General features: G+C 37.4%; 1 protein-coding gene across 2 annotated transcripts in view; it reads left to right on the top strand.

The window, feature by feature from the left end:
* The window catches only part of LOC140138064 (target of rapamycin complex 2 subunit MAPKAP1-like), a 90,268-nt gene that overhangs the window by 12,639 nt on the left and 55,132 nt on the right, over positions 1 to 22,497 (top strand). For both annotated transcript variants that reach the window (XM_072159910.1, XM_072159908.1), the window contains exon 3: positions 16,719 to 16,892. In XM_072159910.1, the coding sequence (XP_072016011.1) occupies positions 16,719 to 16,892 (174 nt within the window). The remainder of the gene's footprint in view (positions 1 to 16,718; positions 16,893 to 22,497) is intronic.

Here is a 22,497-nt window from a genome sequence, read left to right as displayed (position 1 = left end):
TCTAGTGACAAGGGTGTTCTAGTTGGTGGGTGGGTGGACCTTGGACTAACAAACAAAAGTTTCCACAGTGACCTTTTCATCATACCTATGGTTAAGAGGTCATAGGTCAAGAAAGGTAACAATTTCAAATTGCTCCTATGGAGCTCAAACTTGGTGGGTGGGTGGACCTGGGACTAACAAGCAAAAGTTTCCACGGTGACCTTTTCATCATACCCACGGTTAAGAGGTCATAGGTCAAGAAAGGTAACAATTTCAAAGTGCTCCCATTGAGCTCAAACTTGGTGGGTGGGTGGACCTTGGACTAACAAACAAAAGTTTCCACGGTGATTTTTTTCACAGACCCACGGTTAAGAGGTCATAGGTCAAGAAATGTCAAAATTTTCAATTGCCCCTATGGATCTCAAACTTGGTAGGTGGGTGGACCTTGGACTAACAAACAAAAAGTTTCCACGGTGACCTTTTTCAATCAGACCCACGGTTAAGAGGTCATAGGTCAAGAAAGGTCAAAATTTCAAATTGCCCCTCTGGAACTCAAACTTGGTGGGTGGGTGGACCTTGGACTAACAAACAAAAGTTTCCACGTTGATCTTTTCTTCAGACCTACGGTTAAGAGGTCAAAGGTCAAAAAGGTAAAAATTTCAAATTGCCTATGGAGCTCATACTTGGTGGGTAGGTGGAAATTGGACTAACAAACAAAAGTTCCATTGTGACCTTTTTTGTCACATACGGTGGAGAGGTCATAGGTCAAAACACAAAGATTTCAAATTGCTTATGGAGCTCAAACTTGGTCGGTGGGTGTAACTTTGGCCAAGGAAGCCCAGGTTTGAGATCTGCAAAAGCCAATAACTATGACAGCCGAGAACCGCGAAATACGGGTAACCGCCTAGTCTTACTATAATTCACCAGAATCTGTCCATCTGTTTGTGTGTTTGTCTGTCCGCCTCTTTTCTCGGAGACTGGGGGTCGCACGTTCCTCAAACTTGGTGGGTGGGTGGAGCTTGGTATGAGGAAGAACGAGTTTATATTTTTTAAGGTCAAAGGTCAACGACCGGGTCAAGTCCAATTGAAGTCTAATTTCAAATTGCTCCTATGGAGCTCAAACTTGGTAGGTGTGTTGACCTTGGACTAACAAATAAAAGTTTCCACGGTGACCTTTTCGTCAGACCTATGGTTAAGAGGTCATAGGTCAAAAAAGGTAGAAACTTCAAATTGCCCCTATAGAGCTCAAACTTGGTGGGTGGGTGGAGCTTGGACTAACAAACAAAAATTTCCACAGTGACCTTTTTGTCGGACCTACGGTTAAGAGGTCATAGGTCAAAAAATGTAGAAATTTCAAATTGCCTCTATGGAGCTCAAACTTGGTGGGTGAGTGGATCTTGGACTAACAAACAAAAGTTTCCACGGTGACCTTTTCGTCAGATCTACGGTTAAGAGGTCATAGGTCAAAAAAGGTAGAAATTTAAAATTGCCCCTTTGGAGCTCAAACTTGGTGGGTGGGTGGATCTTGAACTAACAAACAAAGGTTTCCACGGTGACCTTTTTGCCAGACCTACGGTTAAGAGGTCAAAGGTCAAAAAAGGTAGAAATTTCAAATTGCCTCTATGGAGCTCAAACTTGGTGGGTGAGTGGACCTTGGACAAACAAACAAAAGTTTCCACGGTGACCTTTTTGTCAGACCTACGGTTAAGAGGTCATAGGTCAAAAAACGTAACAATTTCAAATTGCTCATATAATGGAGCTCAAACTTTGTGGGTGGGTGTAACTTTGGCCAAGAAAGCTCAGGGTTGCGTTTGTTAGGTCATCCAGGTCAAAGGTCAGGTCAAATGTCAAATTGATGGCGAAAGTCAGGTCAAATTGCAAAAAGCTGCAATTGAGCTCAGCTGTTAGGAAAGTGATCCCAAAGGACACACCCTGATTTTGAGATCTGCAAAAGCCATTAACCGTGATAGCCGAAAACCGCGAAATACGGGTAACCACCTAGTGACTAGAATTTGCCAGAACTAGAATTTGCAAAAAAAACACACACAAAACAACAACACCTTTTCACTTTTGTTTTGATCTATATTAATGAATAATTTCCCTCGGTAATAATCTTACTCCCTATCTCCCTAACCCTACCCCAGAGCCAAAGTATGTAATCCATGGTTTAAATACAGAAATCAAATCATGATCATGGGGAAAAAGCAAGTTATATTACCCATTTTCCCATAAAGATGCCAACATTACTAAAAGCTTTTTTTACATTTTGGTTTGTTGAAAACTGAAAAGCTCATCCTGAGCCAACATGTTTGTGGTCTTATGATATTGCATTCATAAATATGACACAGTTAAACAAAAAGAGCTGTTTATTGCTAAAATTAGATATGGGGAATGGGATCCAATCAAATTGAATCAAAATATTAGCCAAAATCTTGAAGGGCTATTCAGGCCCTTGGGTTGGAAGTCTGTGGGCCCTTGTCAATTTTCATGGGCCCAAACTCAAATTGTAAAATGTTAATGTTATAATGGTCCACTGATTTGTGACACTTTGTAAGACTTCAGACTGGTAAATCAACAGCAGGTAAATGCCATAAACTGATGCTGAAGTCGGCATTTAAAGTTTGTGTGGCTGACTTTGGTGGCAAAATTCTGCAGGGTTGCATATCTTTGGACCTGTAGTGATTTACATGGGCTTGTGGCCCAAGGGTCCACTGTATTTCAAACACAAACAGCTCAATTTATTTTGTATTTTTGTAACTGGGAGGGGCTGACTGTGGCTCCACTGTTGGTACAGTGCATAAAAACAACCACAAGTACTGAACACCAACCTTTCATTTGAAAGGTGCAAGTAAAAACAAGAGCGTAAAAAACATGAAGTAAAAAAATAACAGCAAAATGGCAGAGAAGTCAAGGGTCAAAAACAGTTAATGCCATGTATTGGTTTTATACAATTGCAGAATGTTTGTTTAAATTTTTGAAGTAAAAGTCAATGATAATAATAACACCTGTATAAAGAAAACCACCATATCCGTTGAGGACATCTGTGGAAAAACAGCGAGGCTGGTACTAGTGGTAGGTAATATTCTGCTCCATCCAGTAAGGTGATTGACTGACGGGGGAATTCCTGTGCTTTCATTGCAAGATAATCACAGATAAGGATACTAGCTAATTGCTGATATCATGATTAGCTGCTGATTAGGCTAGTGCTGGCACTCCTGATTGACACTTGCTATTGTACACTTAGTACTATAAATGTTTAGGGACGCACCATTAGATTCTCAGGGTGGGGGTAGGAAGTTTTTCAAAAAAAAAAACTTCACCCACTACATGACCAAAAAAAAAACTTTCCCCACCAACACTAAAAAAAAAAAAAAACTTTCCCCACCTAACTGTGTATACTGCATGAAATTTTTAAAAAAAACTTGCTGCCTTCAGCGGCGAAAAAAAAAAAATTCTTCCCCGACCCCAACTTCCTACCCCCCCTGAGTATCAAATGGTGCGTCCCTTAAGGTGGCACTCTGGGCTGTACCATAACGTTTCTGACACTAGCTTGTCCGTCGGCCTGTAGTCTAAATGTAGTAACAGCCCAACTAGAAAAATTAACATCCCTACATAAGCATTATGTGTACTAGTACTGTACCATGATGACAATCCAACTCCTTAATTCCACCGCTCACCACTCGGTCTTGCGCTTTGCACTAGTACGCGACCGATTACACGTTCGATGAGTTCGCTGTCGGTCAATGACCCGCTTGGCTGCGGTTGTACACCGGAGTTGACTTCGGTGTTACCCCAGGGTTGGCTCGTGGCTGACACCTATCGGATGTATTTCAGAGTGGCCTTCTTCAGAGTACCTTTGGAGTAGCTCCGATATGGCATATCTAGAAGTTGGCACTGGTGTAGCACCGGAGTTGGCTTCTAAGACTCTTCTAGACGGACAGGGGACGGATTAACCGCGAAGTAGCTCTGATATAGTGTATCAATTATGGATTTGCTAAGGAGTAGATTCTTCGAAGTAGCTTCAGAGTAACCCCATCAAGGTGTAGCTTCAGGGTTTCACCAGGTGTAGCCGCGAAGGTAATCTGCCGCGGTGGTAATCTGTGAATGAGAAGCTGGATGTGTACAAATAGGGTAGAGCAGGGTTAGCTTGAACACTGGGTATGCTGAAGCAGTGAGATTTTCTGATACAGCTATAATTTTATAATTAATTTTAATTATGAAATCCTGTCACCTATGGGTAGGTATTAGGACCAGTTTCATAAAATTAACAACTGTGTCAGAACCCCTATTCACAAAATGAATAGCTGTGTCTGAAAATCTCAATGTTGCAACCAATAAACCCAGCATTTACAAACTAACCCTGCTCTCCTACCAGATTTGAACTCCCAGACAAGATTCCCTTTAAAATGCACTTTGTCGTTTTGGTAAGAATTCACTTTTGTTACAATATTTCAAGGAGCTGTCAAAAAAGCCTGTAAATGTTAAGCATGACCTTAACTCTCTCACCCTTTTCACCTGTCTGTCTAGTGTCTACCATGTTTAACAGTGAGCCTATCCTTACACATCAAGTATTGGATCATCATCATCATGTTTGTCTGTCTGTCTGTCTGCGTGCTTGTCACTCAATCAAACACCTAACTAGCTCAAGTCTAAAGCAGGTAGTTGACAGTTGGACTTGGCAATCAGTCTTACAAGATTAGAGCCGTTATCTAACTTGGATTACCTCAAAGTGACGGCCGCTGTCACTAATACTTATTGTTGCACTATTACCTGAGTTTTGTTTTCAAAGGATAGAGCTCTTCTGGTAGCCGATTGATATAATCAGGAAGTGCCACTATATTATGACCATCGATGTTAAGATATTGAATATGTCTTTGCACTGATTGAAAAAATTACTCACATACAGGTATGCTCATGTTGGTAACATTGCACACATATATAACAAGCATAACAAGAGTACTGAGTACAACATGATGCAGCATAAAATAAACAAAGAAAAGAAGGAAAATGTGAAGAGTTTACCATCATGTAAAACTATGGCTCAGCACAAGAATAGAAGGTCTTGCTTACTTTATCCAGGCATAGTGGCATACCCCATAATAGGTATAGTGCTGACCCCACAGTGGACAACCCTTCCCCCTGGCTTTGCTTTCTATTCTTGGCCTGGCCCACAGGCAACCAGCAGTAAATTAGAATTACCCAGGATGAAAACAACAAATTCTGACCTGTTATGTTTTCCCATAAAGCCTGCACATTTAGTACAAAAAATGATGTGCCCGGCCTAGGGTGTGGCAAGATATTTTTGGCAAGTAGAAATGGGGTAAAGAATTTGTTGACATGTCAAGAAGAGGGTCAAGCAATTTTTTCAAAAACATTTTATTGGCCCCATTCAATATTGTCATGTCAGAGGGGTGGGGTGGAAGATTTTGTAGCACATCGAGAGGGGAGACCAGCAGTTGTTGACATGTTATTCAAAATGTTACCCTCCCATATCCTGGGACACACAGTAACCCAGCCAAAACAAATGGGATGCTACCATATGCTGCAACACACAGCTTCACATCAGAATGCGCTATTCTAATTGAAATCCATACACCCCCTATGGAAGACATGACCTTAGTCTCTCACACAGGAGGTGTAGATTCCAAATGGCATCACCCATTCAGGTAACTTGAGGTAACCCCATTTAAAATTCACATTCCCTGTGTGGAAGATTAAGGCAATGAATGGGGGTGTATGAATTAAAATGGAATAGTCCAATAGGATTGATGACTAAAACTAGTTGACTAATCACAAATTAATCATTGTAATTAATGTGCTCTCTATTACCTTTACTACACAGTACATTGCTATGCCACCTGTTATTTCCAGCCTCGTTAATCAACATTAATTACCAATTGTTAATTAGCGACATTAGTTGCACAACTCCTTCTATTAGCTTATGTTTTTGTGGATGTAATTTCTAGGATTGTTAATGTGTTTAACATGAGTTCTGATATATTAAATGGATCATCTGGTTATTGTCTAAGACATTTTTCCCGCTGCAAATCTGTGCTTTGATTTTAAATCACAAACTGAAACACCACATGACAAATTAGGATAGGTTTTACAGATCTGAAAAATTCAGGTGGATGAGGTCTTGTAGAGAGAGGGCGCAGATGACACAGCAGTAAAGGCATCGGCTCATAAATGTAATGATGAGAGCTTGTGTTATAGGTTCGAATCCAAGCAGTGCCATCTTCTTGTGCAAAAGTAATTTACTTTGCTTGTCTCATCCTACACAGGTGCACTGGGGAGCTGCAGTTGTGCCCTTATTGAAACAAAATAATTTTTTTGTATCTCAGTGTCAGTATTTCAGTGGAATGGATTGTTGATAGTACTGTTACCCCGCAGTGAAGTACACATTAAATCACCAACATAAATGTAAAGATGAAAATAAAATCCATGAAATGGTGATTAGTTCAAGTTATCTGTCATACTTTTGATGCTGAGAAGCTTCTAAGAATAAGTTTGCAACCATATGCCTGCCTAGGGCTACGTTTTGTGGTCTGACTAGTCTATTTTAAGGTGAAAACGGTAATTTTAACCATAAATGACTGTCCGTGTTTAAGCCATGGTTAATAAAAGCTTACAAAATCTCACAAAATTATTGATGTTAGCTCAGTGGGTTATATTAGGTCATCAATTTGATATATTTGATTGGAATTCTTCATATGATTGTATAAATTGGTTTGTGAGAGCCATCAGTGCAGATCTTGGTGCCTGAAAGTGACAGTGCAAATTACCGATACTGTTTGTCTTAAGCCGTAGAATCAAATATTATCCTTGTAGAAGTTCCTGTATAGTGCTAATGAACATGCTGCTTAAATATTACTTGATCTTACTATTTTGTACATATATGACAGTTCTGTTATGTTGCTAGACTGCATAGAATTCCATTATGGTGGAGTTACGTTGCTATTATCCAGTGTCTTTATTTCTTCATTATCAGAATTAAAAATCTTTTGGTGTAAATAGATTTTCATCAGGTTTGTGGATACACAGTAGAAATGTTGTGTGTTACAAACATAACCTCATAACCAAAATGTCCTCATAATGACTTCATGGTTTAAGTTTTATTTGTCAGCTTGTTGATGTTTGGACTGTACTTTCTGTAATTGGATGTAATGCTCCTCTTCTCTGTTCATGAAATTGAAATTTGCAGGTGATTTTGAATTTGTGAGAATGACCAAAATAGGATTTTAGTTATGTGGATGTTCCATAAAAGCAGACTGCATCAAAGACTAATTTCTAAAAGCAATTTACAACACTTGAAAAAGGCTGTTTTGACTCGGTAACTGCTTTCATCAATGTACATCATTCGATGTTATATGATAGACTCTTGCACTGCCTGTGAACTTTGAGTCAAAATCTACCCAAAACTGCAAGAGGAATCTTGGAATGTGATCGATTCTAATATAAACCTAGTCATCAGACAGGTCTCTGTGTGTTTTGAAGTGACATTGCATATTACTAAATTGCTGTTTATTTTAAATCCTAGAATCAAAATATTATCCTCACAGAAGTTCCTGTGCAGTGCTAATATTGAAGACATTGGAATTTAATAATATGAATCTCAGCACTGATGTAGCTATGGATCTGTACTTTTAGGTACAGCTCCAATTTGACACCTGTCCATTGGGCAATTGGAGAGTTGTTAAATGTACAGGGCAAGTTGAAAAATGGCTACACCTTGCTTGGGTGTCCAATATTGGGATTGTATGTAATATCTCACATTAATACGCTCATTCATTATAAGCATAACATGAATGTCCAACAATTTGCATGCTCCGGGAGGTGTTTATTACAAGTCATTTTTTCAACGATAATTGTTAGGTAAGCTTAAAAATCATGCCGAAATGAACTTAGGATCAATGACTTCCGGTTCACTTTCGGGTTTACTATATAATTTTCACCAATACCAACGCCATTACCGATTGTGTGTGACTGTGGTAAGCTTGCTTACACGAGATAGCATTAAAATTTTTCTGTTTCAGGGTGAGTTAGGGGCATTTATTTATTCAATTTTTTCAAAAAGACTAGAGGGGGCGTTTATTAGAGGAGGGGCATTTATTATAGGATATACAGTAGGTAGCATGTGTACTTAGATTGTGTAAGATTCAATACCACAATATCATGGTTATTTAGAGATGATGAAAACAATGCTAAGATGTTAAATTCGGTTCAATTTATACTGAATTACAGTGCAAAAACCGTACCCAGTGTTGACATACAAGTTTGTATGATGTATTGATGGTTTGTGTTAGCATTCATTGCATGTCACAAGTGCACCCATTTGGCAGTATAATCCTTACAATGGAAGTAGTGCCAGACTAGTGAGTTCCTGCTTACTCCCTTCAAGTTTGCTGATGCCCGCATGCCCACCCGTTACTATACCTAGATCACCAAAGTCAACAAATAATGCTCAAAAAAACTTCTTTTATTGATACATTTAAAAAAATGAAATAGAAAAGAACATTTTGAGAAGGAAATGAAATTATAAACTTTCTGCCATATAGTAAGCAAAAATGGCAGAAAGTTAGGCAAGTTCAACTGACTTACAAATTTGGTGGGTATGTTCCCCCCGGAATTTTGAGGTGGTGGGTCTTTGGGAGCTGACGGTGTACCAGTAAAAGTGGGTAAAAAAAGGGGGACTTTTGGAGTTGCGAACAAGTAAATTGGGGACTTTTGAAGCTGTGAACAGTCAAAATCAAGGGTCTTTCTTGGCTTTCTGGTTGAAAATCGCCTGAAAAAAACCCCAGAAATATGAGGAATGAGTAATTTTGGTGTCGTTTAGAGCTAAAATGATCAAAATCAAGGGTCTTTCGGAGCTCTATTTTGGCAAAATATTTGGGGTCTTTCGAGCAGCGAAATCCAAAAAGGGGGTCTTTCCGGGGAATCATACCCGTATGGTCATTTGTGTTAAGTACAGATACATTCTCCAGGGCTTAAAATATGTTGTTGTCCATTTGCCCCATGTGTATACATGTATCATTTGTATGTGTGTACCCCCACACATGTATACATTTCTCCCATGTTTTCACCCCATGGCATTCTTTTGGACAGATTCCATTGCATCATGCTAGAGGAGATATAAATTGTGTCATTTGATTCAAGAGCAAATTAATGTAGAATAAATCCAGCTTAGATTTACCAGGGATTGAACCAGCCACCTGCCTCCTCTACCATTATATTTTGTTATCTCTTTAATAAATGATAGCATTGATAAACCAGCAGAAGTATGACAGTTGCATAGAACATCTAGATTTTGTAGAATTGAGAACTTTTTCCATAGGTAGGCTTAACGTTGTAAGTCAATATGAATGTTAGGATTTTGTAGCTTTATATGGTAAAGAACAGATTTTGTGATACATTCTGGCTTTATTAGAAAAATATGTGTAGGAAATCCATGCTCAGGATTTGATTCATGCGGGGAAGTAATATTAGGCTGAATGTTTATTCCTATACTTACGAGTGAGCCAGAAAAAAACATGTGATGTTATCAATATGTTTGAAGATTGAATTTAGTAGGAAAATGTTACTATTGAGTAAAACTAGAAAAACTAGAATTGATATGCGGATGATATTGTGAAGACAAATTGACTAGCCTAACTGTGATTTTAACCATTGTGCATAGTTTATGGGCATATATTTACTTCAAGTTGTTGATTCCTGATCTTTTTGTATTTTGAAGATAATTTCCAAAAAGTGATGGATTTGATGATTGATCACATGTTATGTAAAACATGTTGAGGATTCACCTGTGATTTGGTAATTTTATGAGTTTGTGTGTTGCTAGGTTTTTTTATGTTTTCTTTTTAGATTCTGTATAAAATGTTTCGTTTCTGGGAGCATAAAATTCTGCATAATCTGTAAGTTATAATAATGAAAATAGGAGATCAGAAAAAGAATGGGAAAGTGTTGTGTGGGGGGGTTACTCAGTACAAATGACCATACAGGGATATGGGATGCAAACGTGGATCACATTTTCTGCCATTAGGTATATCAATGACCCCTTTTTCTAAGCCAATTTTGTTACATTGTTGGGTCATTTTTTTTCACAATTTTGTCTGAAAAATTAAGTAGCCCAATTTTGCCTAAACTAGGCAAAATTGTCAAAATTTGCCCAAAAGTTGTAAAAATTTAGCAGAAGATTTTGACTTTTGGTATAGCGATGGGTCCATTGAAATTTCCTGGAAAATTGATATAGGATGAGTATGTATATATACTAGTATTCAAATTCTCAGCAGCATCATTCCTACCCAACCAAACTTGAGTACTTTAGCTCAGCAGGGTGCAGTCACATTCATGTTTTGGACTCACACATAATGTTTGAGGCAGGTTTAGAACAAAAATTAGGGGTTTTCCCTCTTATTTCTGTTTTTGTTTACATTTTGCCTCTCTACCTCCCTCCCCTCAAATTTAGATTTTTTCCCCTTTCTTGATTTGTTCCTTTGACTCTGAAATAATTCTGACAAACCCTACAGCAGGATACAGTGGATTTTTTAGGTCTGGTTTGAACTTTAATAATCACTTTCTAACCACCAAGACAAAACTTGTAATGAGAGTGGCCTGTTGACAAGTTTTGCACAACCTTAGCGAGTCTGTTTTCCTGCAAAGGAAATTGTCGGGCTAGAGAGATACTTGTAAAGCAACAAGCCAACAGACAATTTAAGGGAAAGAGTTGGTGCAGAATGGCTCAGAGCAAAACCTCCCAAATATAGGAACTAGGTATTTAGTATGTTGACATATTTGATCCATTCAAGAAATAGGACAGGGTTACCGAGATGGCAGAAAATATTGCAAATTTGAAAAAGGTAGCGCTCTTTTACCGTATATGGTTTGCTTTGTTACCCATGTCTAATTTGTGTCTATTTGGGTACCAGTGACTTTGCACTCTACTGGAACGTGGTGCTTTGATGGTACCTAAGATTATGTCCGAGATGTATTAAGCTTGTCAGCAGGTGGAAGGAGAATGGGTAATACAGGAAAAAATAGGGAAAACCAAAAATCCTTGGTAACAACTTGCCTGAGAAGACAATTTCAAACAATAAAAGAAGAGCGTTTGATGCATGGTCATCTCTGTAAATCAGAACATACTGGAAAATAAAAAATACTTAAAAAGCACACTGTATCAGGAACATTTTTGTTAAACTTCTACATCAATCAAAAGTAAAACAACAAGAGTGAAAGTGCTTGTTTTGAACTTCGTTTTTGCGTTAAGAAATTTAAGAAATTACACAAATTGTTCGTAAGAAATGAAAATATAGATTGAGGTTGACAATTGACATATCACAATATTTCATGGTCAGAATATTATATTATGCAGTTGAAATTTGCGGAGTTGTCTTTTAACAGAATAAAGTAACTGTACATAGATTTGTGAAAATGACATTTCTAATCTACCGACTGAAAATTGCGCAGTTTGTCATCAAAGGGATCAATGTTGCATAGGATACTGGCTATAAAATATTGATGCCTGCCATATTAATGAAACTGCTGAAAATATAGGAGCTGCTGAAGGGAAGTGGGGACATTATCGCTGTTGATGGTTTCCAATTCATTTACTTTTCAAATCTCTGTTTCCATTGGCATATGTGTAAACTAAAACAAGACCATTGGGCTTAATTTCAGTGAATTTTTATTAAAATTTAAAGTATGATTATATTGAAATCTGTTAGAAATGTTTCAAGACTTCATTGTCATAATTTTGCTGCATTATTTGCTTAAACTTTTTATACTGAGTGAATGTTTGTAGGAAGAAACATAGGCAACAGTAACACCCCGGTACCAACAGCATCACAATAAGAGCAGGTCAGTACTCAGAAATCATATTTGGGAGAGTCAGATTTGTGGGAAAAATGGGATTTCAGCACCAGACTATGTATAGGCAAGTTTGCACGGCAAGGTGGATTTTTTTTTTGATTACGGTGTCCCAATAAAATTGTCATTAAGTGTCATTAAGTGTTGTTGTTTTTTTTTCGTATAAAAGATGGTAAAAATGGCAAAAATGTTAAATATGAAGTTTCATTCAAATCCATGACAAACTCCACCACCCCCAACATTTACCAAAATACGACATTTCACCAATTAGGTAGATCTTGGTCTTATCAATTGCAGTGTATCCACTAATTTTTAGCACACTCATTCTTTTTACAAACATGCAAAAATCTTGATTTTTGATGATTTTCTGATCTAGTTAATCACTGAGAGTGGTTGATTTAAAAAATACATAATAGTACTATCAGAATTATTCTTCTGGCTAGCAACAACACTTTAGCAATCAAAAGAATAAAAGTCATGCTTATTTAGAATTGAAATAAGTTGAGACATGTAACTTCCACTTCCAGCCACTAATGGTTCCAAATGTATTGGTTCACTCTTATCAGGTCGTCCATATGTATGCTATAATAAGTTTCTATAAATCATGACATCAAATATACCAAATTTCGATTTTTACACAAAAAGTCGATAGCGATATGTTTGCCAAGGGCGTCTGGTTTGCCCAATACGGGAAAATTATTCTTCCGACTGCATTGTGCATGTACCATTAAAACTCACTCACTAAAGCCCTACTCGAATTCCAATGCCCACACTTGGATAAAACATCACAAACAAAACAAACCATTTTTTTCTCCAGTGCTAGGACACAGTCGCAAAAGAATGGGGGTTTAAGATTGGTTGGAATTTACACAAACGAACGACCCATCTGTATACACAAGAGTTGCAGCGGGGTTGGCATCAGACTTGGGTCCACATCATTTTACTAGGCAAACATTTGCTCTGGGGTATTGATTACGATAGGGTCCTTTCAGTTTGGTAGTAATGGTTAGTACAGTGTGTACGGCTCGTATGAAGAGGCGATTTGGTTCTTTTTATGTTAGTTGGTGTTTATTTTCCTAAATAAAATCAGAAAATCACAAGCTAGGTGAAGAGTCACTGAACCAATGGCAGACATGTTTGTACTGGTAGTGGTGTAATTTTCATATGTCAATTTTAAGGATGATATGAAATTTGATGTTTTTTGTGGGATTTGTGTGGGGTTTCGCATGTAGAATGTTAAAATCAAGAAATGGTTGTGGATTTTGTACAGAGAGGAAAAAATGATTTGTGTTAAGTTTGTCTATCTACATGTACAAGTCCCTGATGTCCTGAGCTCATGATATGTTTGTTAGCGATTACCTTTGTTTTGATACAAAAGCTCACAGCTCAAGGAAATTGATTTTTTTTCTCTATTTAATGGGCCGAGTTCAGTCTTTTGCTTATCATGATATGTATATACGTATATATTTTAAACATTGTTTCATACTACTAACTTAATTTGCATATATCAGGGATTCTCAACAGGTGACCCACGGGCCTAGTCCGGTTTGAACCACTGATATTTGTTCCTTGGCCAACTCAAAAATGTAAAGGAATTCATAATAGTCCATTTTGGCTTTCTTGTGAATGTGATTGTCAGTGTGTACTCCAGTGTGTGTAGTATTAAATTGTGAGCGTTGAGTCAAAAAACTTGTATGTTAACATGTGTGATCAAAGGCGGTACATCTTTACTACATGCCCAAAGTAACTCTGATGAAGTACTGATGTCACTCGCTCGAGGAAGCCAAATGGAGTATAGAGCGTAATTGGCCCTCAAGCATATACGTTTCAAATGTATTCGGCCCCCTTGAGGCCCTTGATCTAACAAATAAAGTTAAGAACCACTGGCATATATTGAGGATTGGTGGTACCTTGTGATGTACATTTTCACAAATATATATTTCAAATATTTCAAATTTGGGCTTCATATTTCTAACATAAATTAAAAGTATTTAATTTAATCTGTCTTTATTGTAGGAGTGCTATTTAGTTCTATAAATTTCATCTGATATTGGTTTCTTTAGGGTTACTTCTTTTCATCACTTGTTAAAACATTATCCAAGATGGCAAATGCAATGTTTCTTCATGTAAACCAGTTTTATTTTACTTGAAACACAAAACTCTTATTATAAGCTGCTGGCAACTGGGATGTCCCTTAGTGATATACTTATGTTTCCAGGCCAAACTGTAAACTTCAACGAAGGCAAGTGAACCACCAGCCTGGAAGTATATCTTCTGTGGTCAGATCACATGAGTATCCAGAAGTCGTCAGACTCTCTGTAAAGAAAACTTTGTAGAGAAATCTGGATACGCATGAACTGTTGACTCGTTGATTAACATAATGCGTGAATTCCTCTTTTGCCAGCCACTATGTCTACTAGTCATGGTATGTCTTACAAGGCTGGAGATGTGGGAATTGAACACAAATGGTGTTGAATTCCTCATCATTTCCATCATGTCCCAGGACTGGAGATGTGCCCATTAATGTTTAATGGTGCAGAATTCCTAGTCATTACCCTCCATCGATACCTCACTACTGAAATCCTCTCCTAACCCCTTTTATAACTCTATCAAAACACTAAACCAGACACATTGCTGTTTCATAAGAATTTATAGCGCAGGATTTGAAGTTGGAGGGGGAAGAAACGTCTTTTATGTTGTTGATCATCGCAATTTAACTGGTTGGCTTTGTTTCGTTGATATGGAGGTGCTGCTGCTTAATAAATAAGGGCAACAATGTGTCGGGATGATAGATTGTTGTAGGCAAGTTTGTTTAGTGCTCATGAGCTAAATGTAAGTGGCGTCTGATGCCTGCCTGATGTGTGTACTAATTGAGACTCACTCTGGCGCAGTTTGTTTGACTGTGAAGATGCGGGACCAATCTAGACTCTTAACAAGTCTGGGGATTCATTTACTGCTGAAATGTTATGGTTTTAAGCAAATTTTAACACATAATTGGATAATTAGATACCATTTTAGTGATTAAGAAGAGGTAAACTTCCAGAAATTGTCTACAATTTCAAAGAAATTGCATGCTTAATTTTGTTACCTTGGTGTCATTTTGAAGTATGGACTTCTTCTCATCAGAAATCAGCAGCAAAAAACTTGATCAATGTTTTCATCAACAACAGTGGGTAAACTCAGAAAAGGTTTTGTTTAATTTTGATGCAAGATTGTTTTCCCCAAAAATGGTTAGTGATTATAAATATCTTTATGTTAGAAGTATAAATTATGGAGACTGCACAACCTATAGATTATGACAACATTTCTTTTAAAATACCTTTTAAATAAAGAAATTTCAGCTTTTTATTTTGGCTTTTATAAATTTTGGCCTTTTTTACGTCTAAACCAAGAAATTCAAAACAAGACTATAGATTCCATTAAAAATGCTTGAAATCTTTGAGACAAGTCTAAACTTGGTCCACATACTCACCATACTTAGTGCATCTCGTAGAAATCTTGTCAGGAAGTTGCGAAGATTGATGACCGTTTTGCCTCCACGATTTGTCTTGATAAGGGCCCTGGCACCAGCATACTTTCCCCAAACCCCTCTTTTTAGCTTAGTCTCAGTTATTTTGTTAGGAAAATCGCTACCTACTACTATTTTCTATGCTGAATCATGCATTTATAAGTTCTTGGCAATACATGTATGTGTCTGGTTTTTAATAGTCTTATTTTATAGCATTATATAATTCAAAGAAAAGCCTAAAATTGTGTGTGAAATGGAAACTGATCTTTCATAGTTTGAGCGTTTTATATTCTGAATTTTAGTTGTAGAATTTATGAACTAACCCATCATCATTTTGAAAGTAATTGAGATTTGCTCAAGAGGATATATCCTCTCATTTCTTAAAAATTGCAGTTTGAATGTACTTTGTCCATATTTGTGACAAAATATGAAATTTTTAAATATATCTTGGGAGCCGGTGGTTTAATTAGCCTCTAATTTGCTGATACACACATTCTCGATATACGTGGTGGAAAGATAGATATATTCTCTTATTATTGTACCTGAAAAGTTTGGGTCAAAATTAAAAGGGACATTCTGATATCTAAATTTATCATAATATGTGAAGAAAGAAATCGTAAACTTGACAGAAATCTTACAATATTGTTTTAAGTCCAAATTTAGAAACTCTCAGCCAGGATTCGTTTGTGAAGGTTGTCTCAGCCAGGATTCTTTCAAGATTATTGTTTGCAAAAAAAAGCACTTTTGACTCTCTATAATGTTCAACTTTGCTGAAAACAGGAAATAATTTTGACATTTCTTTGAGGTCATATGTCACTTAGACCCTTCAATTTTGAAAATCTTATTTGTATATATTGTAATCAATTCTTTCAAATATACCGTATTGGTCCGAGTATAGTCCCACCCGTTTTTTAGGTGAAAATTTTTCACAATTGGGGGGTGGGATTATACTCGAATTTCAAAAAAAAAGACAAAGCATAAAAAGCATTTTTTTTTCTTTCTTGCAACGCTCCCAAAATGGGTCTTTTTGGTCAATGGTGATGAGGGATTGGCCCTGATGCCCCTGCATACATCCCTGGCAACAAGGTTTTTAATGCCAAAATTGGGGTTTTTACGTGTTAGAATGTACTCTATCCACACTGGTTGTGATGTGTCAACATGGGTTTAATAAACTATTGGATTAGATTGGGTATCGGCCGATATTATAAATCAATATCGGATTGGTGGACGAAAGTCATTTTGGTTCAACCTTACATAATACTAGTATTTTTGAATGAATGAATGAATGTAAATTTTGCTTTTAGCATCAATCTCTACCACCCACAATGTTTAAACAATAACATATTTTGTATTTTCTCACTGTCAACAGCATTTGATGATCTTGACATCTACGCCGACTCATACGAGATAGAATCCAGCTTTGACTATGGCTTCCGTCAGCGCTCCAACACGGCCGTCCGACTGGAGAAGCTACGTCAGGACCGAATGGTGCAGAACCAGTGCAGAAAAGTACAGTGGAAGGACGATGGGATGGAGTTCCTCGGTATGTCTGGGTTCCAATTGATGGATTATCTCATGAAGCTTCCTTGTCATGTCTCTGTTGTAGTGATGAGCACCCACTCATGAAAAAAGTACATGTGTTTCATGGAAAATGGGCGTGTGACCGATACTGTATGTTCTGATTTTATGTTGCACAGTGGATGGGTCTCATCAGTGTTAGCTAAATTTAAATGAACCTTATGATAGTACTTTTCTAATTGTTGACTTGTAGGTTGTCATATAGTATAACATTTTTTATGTTCACATCATATTGATACTGTTTGGCTTATTTGGTTTTGACCCACAACATGGATGTACTATAATTCTGTCAGGGTTTGTTTGGTAATGTGAAGTGGGTGTTGAATGTCTGGGTGAAAGATATTATTAATCTACTCTAAAGGCAACAACTGACAAGCTTCAACTAGGCTGTTGGAGCAAGATGAACTTTGGTGCTGTATAGTTTATGTTAAGATATCTGTATAGTAATGAATATTAATGGACTCATTTGCATATTTTGTTAAACGTGTGGGGCCTAAATCAATTTAAGCATCATATGGTTCTTGCTGTTAAACTAAAGGTACATGTATGATTGAAAGCTTATAAGTGGTAAACATGGAAAGAAGACTTGATTGGCAGTAGGAATTGAATGTGAACATGTCCGTGTTCTGTGTAGGTGGGGGATGGATGGTAGTAGATCAGTGATATAGTAGGGGAAGGGGCCCGGGGAGAAGGGATGATGCAAGGAAGACCAAATCAGTTTGGTAACTGCAGAAAAGAAGCACTTTTCACAACCTTAAAAGTTCAAAACTGAACATGAAGATATTTTACTTACATTTTAAATAGTAAAATGACCTGTCCATAAGCACGAAGTCATTGCTGCTATAGATTAAAATCTCTAATGAAGGTCATGTTCAAAATTGTGTCAAATTTGATGCCTTTATTGCCCAAACATTTTGAACCATTGTGACATAGGATACATAGGATGATTTACAAAGATTAAGTATTGAGACATGAACTATTTTTAAAGCTGCTGGGCAGTGTTCAGTAATTCCACCAAGTTCCGATCCCAACATTTTGTGTAAACAATTTGTAGAAACACATAGTAAATGTAACCTTGAAAGCAGGATGTGCATTCAAGTAACATAAATCGGTTCTTACTGGGATATCCTGGTGTCTTAACTCGCTATTCAAACTTATATCAATGTGATATCCCAAGACATACTAGTACTTCTGAACATGGTGTTTCATTTATGCTCAATTTGACATGTTTCATCAACTTGAATATTTTCTTGCAAAAAAAACAAATTGCAAAAAAACGTTATTTATTTTTTCGGTTTTGTAGTATCCCTAAATGCTAGGATCATTCATGATTGACCTAAAAAAAATTACATGATGTTTTGTGTTTTTAATATGAAAATTGATCATTTGTATTCATGTCATACTCTATTAATTAATGATATCGAAATGCATTGAATTTGAATACATTTTTATATTATTACAGAGTATGACATGAATACAAATTATCAATTTTCATATTAAAAATACAAACAATCATGCAATTTTTTTTTTTTTAGTCAACCATGAATGATCCTAGTATTTAGGTCTAGGTCCTGGGACACAACAAAACCGAAAAAAAACCAAACAAACCACTGAATTTCGGGCACCCGGGTAGGGTATTTCCTGCCCGGGTAACGTAATGTCGGGGGTGGGGGGGGGGGTGGTGTACCCACGAGCCCGCCCAAAAATCCCAGGCTTAGTGTGAAGGAACTGTGAGGTTGCGTGTGAAGAAACTTTGAGGCATATATTTTGAAGAAACTTTGAGGCATATATTTATGTTGGAAAAGTACATGTATACCACAAGTTCAGTTAATAGTTGGGAATGTATAGAATGGTGAAAATAGTGATTCCGTGACCATAGCATTGACTATGTGGAATCCAAATTCTCCTATTCAGATTCTTTGCTTCACTAATGCAATCCAAACAGAGTAATGCCAGATGTGCATGGCTCTTCATTGTGCAAGTCACTGGAAGGAAACTTTCTCTTTATAAAATATCTTGTGTCAGAAGGCAGAAGAAGTACATTACAACAAAGCCTTGTAGTTCAGAAACTTTGTGGAATTATAATGCTATCACCTTTTGTTATTCCGAAGGCTTGTTTTTCTGAAATTTGTAGTAATGACTCTTTGAAATAACGAGCCTTTCTATAAATTCTGAATAATGACCATTCAGAATAACGAACATTCGGAATAACGACCCTTCAGAATAATGAACTGTAACCATTATTACAGAATGATGTTTTTGAACTGCTGGTATGTTTGGAAGTTGTGAGACCGAAATGCAAACTAATGTAGTTATACTAAAACAACAGTTGTTCCCTCTTTTGAGCCATTTCACAACAGATTCTAAAAATAAACAGGTCCAGCCATTTTTTCCTTCGAAATCTCTTTCATTGGACTACAATTTTGAAGATAAGTATTCTGCATCTATTGATAATCCGAGACATGAAAGATGCTAATAACTTAGCACTGTGGGTAATCTAAACTAATCTAGGGTTGGGCTAACACATATTTGGTCCGCCCAAAACGATTAGCACTTTGTTTGATTGACAGCTGATTTACATGCCTCCTGCATATCGCACTTTATCATATCATAGCATGTCCTGCAAAGTGGGTTATTCCAGTTGAAATCCATACACCCTATGGAAGACATCCATGGAGGGTGAATTTCATATGAGGTTACCTGAATGGGTGATGCCATTTGAAATCTACACCCCTGTGTGGGAGATTAAGGTTATGTCTTCCATATGGCGTGTATGGATTTCAACTGGAATAGCCCATTATGAGATTGATTTTAGTCAGGTTTTGGAGCTGATCATATTTGAAACACAGTGACCAATTCTTACTTTCTGTTTTCAAGTACCGTAATCACCCGGTATAAGCCCACCTTCGACTATAAGCCCACCCCTATTTTTTTCAAAACATTCTGGGAACAAGGGTGCACTCGGGTATAAGCCCAGTATTTAATTTTGGTCAAGTTCTTCAATCAAATCAATGCTTTTCTCTCACATTTAAGAACAAATAAAAAAAAAGAAATATCAGCTGATAATTAATATTCCACACTTATAATTTTAAGAAATTGACATAGAAGATAGAAATTACTGGTACATTGGGCATACACAAATGGGGGTGATTGTTCTTATTTTTAAATTCAAGCACTAGCCCTTCCCCAGTTATAAAGCCCACCCCTATTTTTGAAGTGAAATCTGCCATCTAGGGGTGGGCTTATACCAGAGTGGTTACGGTATTTACCATCACTTTCATGGTTATATTGGCAGAAAGCAACAGAATCACTCAAAACTTTGCCTTTGCAACACTGAGGGAAAAAGCATTGCTTTTGCAACACTAAGAGAAAAGAAATTGCTTGTATAAGCTAAAAAAAAAGCCAATATGAGGCCCACTCCGCAATGGTATTGTCTGCACTTTGAATCAATATAAGAAAGCAATACACATTAGTTTTGATCAATGAAAATCTGTGGTATAACCAGATCTAGGGGGGGGGGCATTGTGGTTTATGAGGCACTAATTAGTAGTACCAGTGGTCTTCCCCGATTCGAGCCCTAGATGCCCAAGTGACCTGACTTGTATAGTGAAAGTTGTATCCTGTGTTCGATCTACCACTCCCCTCCCCCTTGTGCTGCCACCTTGATCATGCCACTGAATAATTTCTCTTTAAGCATAACTTGGGAATACCCTTACACCTTGTGTTTTAGGGTAGGGTTAAACTTTGGATAGGGTTTGTTTGCGGTCAGTGTTAGGAGAAGGGTTATTCTTGGATTAGGACTTGGGGTTAAGGGTTAGGGTAATGGTTTAAAGTTAAGGTGCTTGCATATACCTAGTATACATAGTAATGGTTTATAGTAATATTATCACACATTTATGCTGTCATCCACCTTTTAATACAGCTGCTACATGCAATCACCCCCACCCATGTCTGTAACTTTGACAATTGAATACATTGGGTGATCTTCAGATCTTGTTCATCAAAATATAGAGTGATTGGACTTGTCAAAAGAGGGTGAAATCCACAAGCTCTGTGCAGTGGCTGATAACAGGAAAGTGCCACCACCGCTGCAACTGTTACACATCTCACAAAAGGTCTAAGACTTGAAGTTATGCCCGATGTATACTCTGTGATGCAAAGAGGGTGAAATCCACAAGCTCTGTGCAGTGGCTGATAACAGGAAAGTGCCACCACTGCTGCAACTGTTACACATCTCACAAAAGGTCTAAGACTTGAAGTTATGCCCGATGTATACTCTGTGATGATTTGAGTCAGAGTCTAAGACTTGATGGTACAGTTATGCCCGATGTATACTCTGTGATGATATCATTGCTGTGATGATTTGAGTCAGAGTCTAAGACTTGATGGTACAGTTATGCCTGCTGTATACTCTGTGATAATAAAACTGCTGTGATGATTTGAGTTAGATTTTACCACCTCTGGAATGGGCATTGCAAACATTTGTTCAATATGGCTGTAGGCAGTTAATGCCATGCCCCTTTGATGCTATGCCACTGGCTATATTGCAGTCTGTTCATTCTGATGTCCAGAAACATCGATGGTGAAAGCCTGGAAGAATGTGTTCCTTCGAGTACAATTCACATGCATGCAACTTTGGTTCACCTCAAGTTCACTAATAATGTAATGCTTTTTCATGGTCATGTCACAAGCATGCCGACAAACCGCCTTGATACATGTGCGTGTGTGCTCTGTGTGATTACCCTTCACTTGCGTGATTCAATATTGTGGCCAGCGAAATATTCGTCCTCACCTTCGTCACTACTGAACTTGTGGTGAATCAAGGTGTAATATATGTGTACAAATGATACAAATGTAGATTTAAAAAACCAGCAGTTCTTGATATAGTGACAATGCATTGCCAGGGTTTAGGCAAGTTAATGCAAAAATCGGTGGCTGATGGTCATCAGTGCAGAACCTTGTAAAATAAGATAAATTCAAGAAATTCAAGTCTTAGAGGGGAAACTCGCCTTAAGAATGTGTATATTCATGGGTTGGGAGTAGGGATGTCTCTGGGGGGAGCACCTTGACATCTAGAGAGACTGAAAATACAAGAGAATATACAAATTCTGCTTTCCAGAAAGCATAAAAATCAATGGAAAAGTGTGTAAAATCCTGCATTTGCTGAGGGCATTTGTTCATGATGTATCTGTGGACCCCAGAAGGAAGAAGGGAGCTGTTTGGATTTCCCAGACTAATGGCAAGGATCTCCAACAATAATCCCATCAGAGTAAAAATAAGAAACAAATTCACTTGTCAGTGTTTATGTCCCAATTATTGCACACAAATTCATAATTGTGGAAGTAATAAGTAAAGTCATTTCTGGTATACTTAGTAGATTACATTATTTAAAAGTATAATGTTTTTTACTATATGCTGCTTCAGGCTGATCACAGAGCACAGTGAGATAGTTAAGAAGCACCTTCAAGGGAATTTATAGCATATGGAGAGAAACTTTGGTACTTGGATGTAAATTTTGTTTCTCCAAATAAAGGATTAATAAGATATTGTGGGAAATAATTATATTTTTG

This window comes from Amphiura filiformis, chromosome 17, assembly GCF_039555335.1.
Source record: "Amphiura filiformis chromosome 17, Afil_fr2py, whole genome shotgun sequence".
NCBI classification, from domain to species: domain Eukaryota; kingdom Metazoa; phylum Echinodermata; class Ophiuroidea; order Amphilepidida; family Amphiuridae; genus Amphiura; species Amphiura filiformis.
Note: the sequence above shows the minus strand (reverse complement) of the source record. Positions and strands in the feature narration are given on the sequence as shown.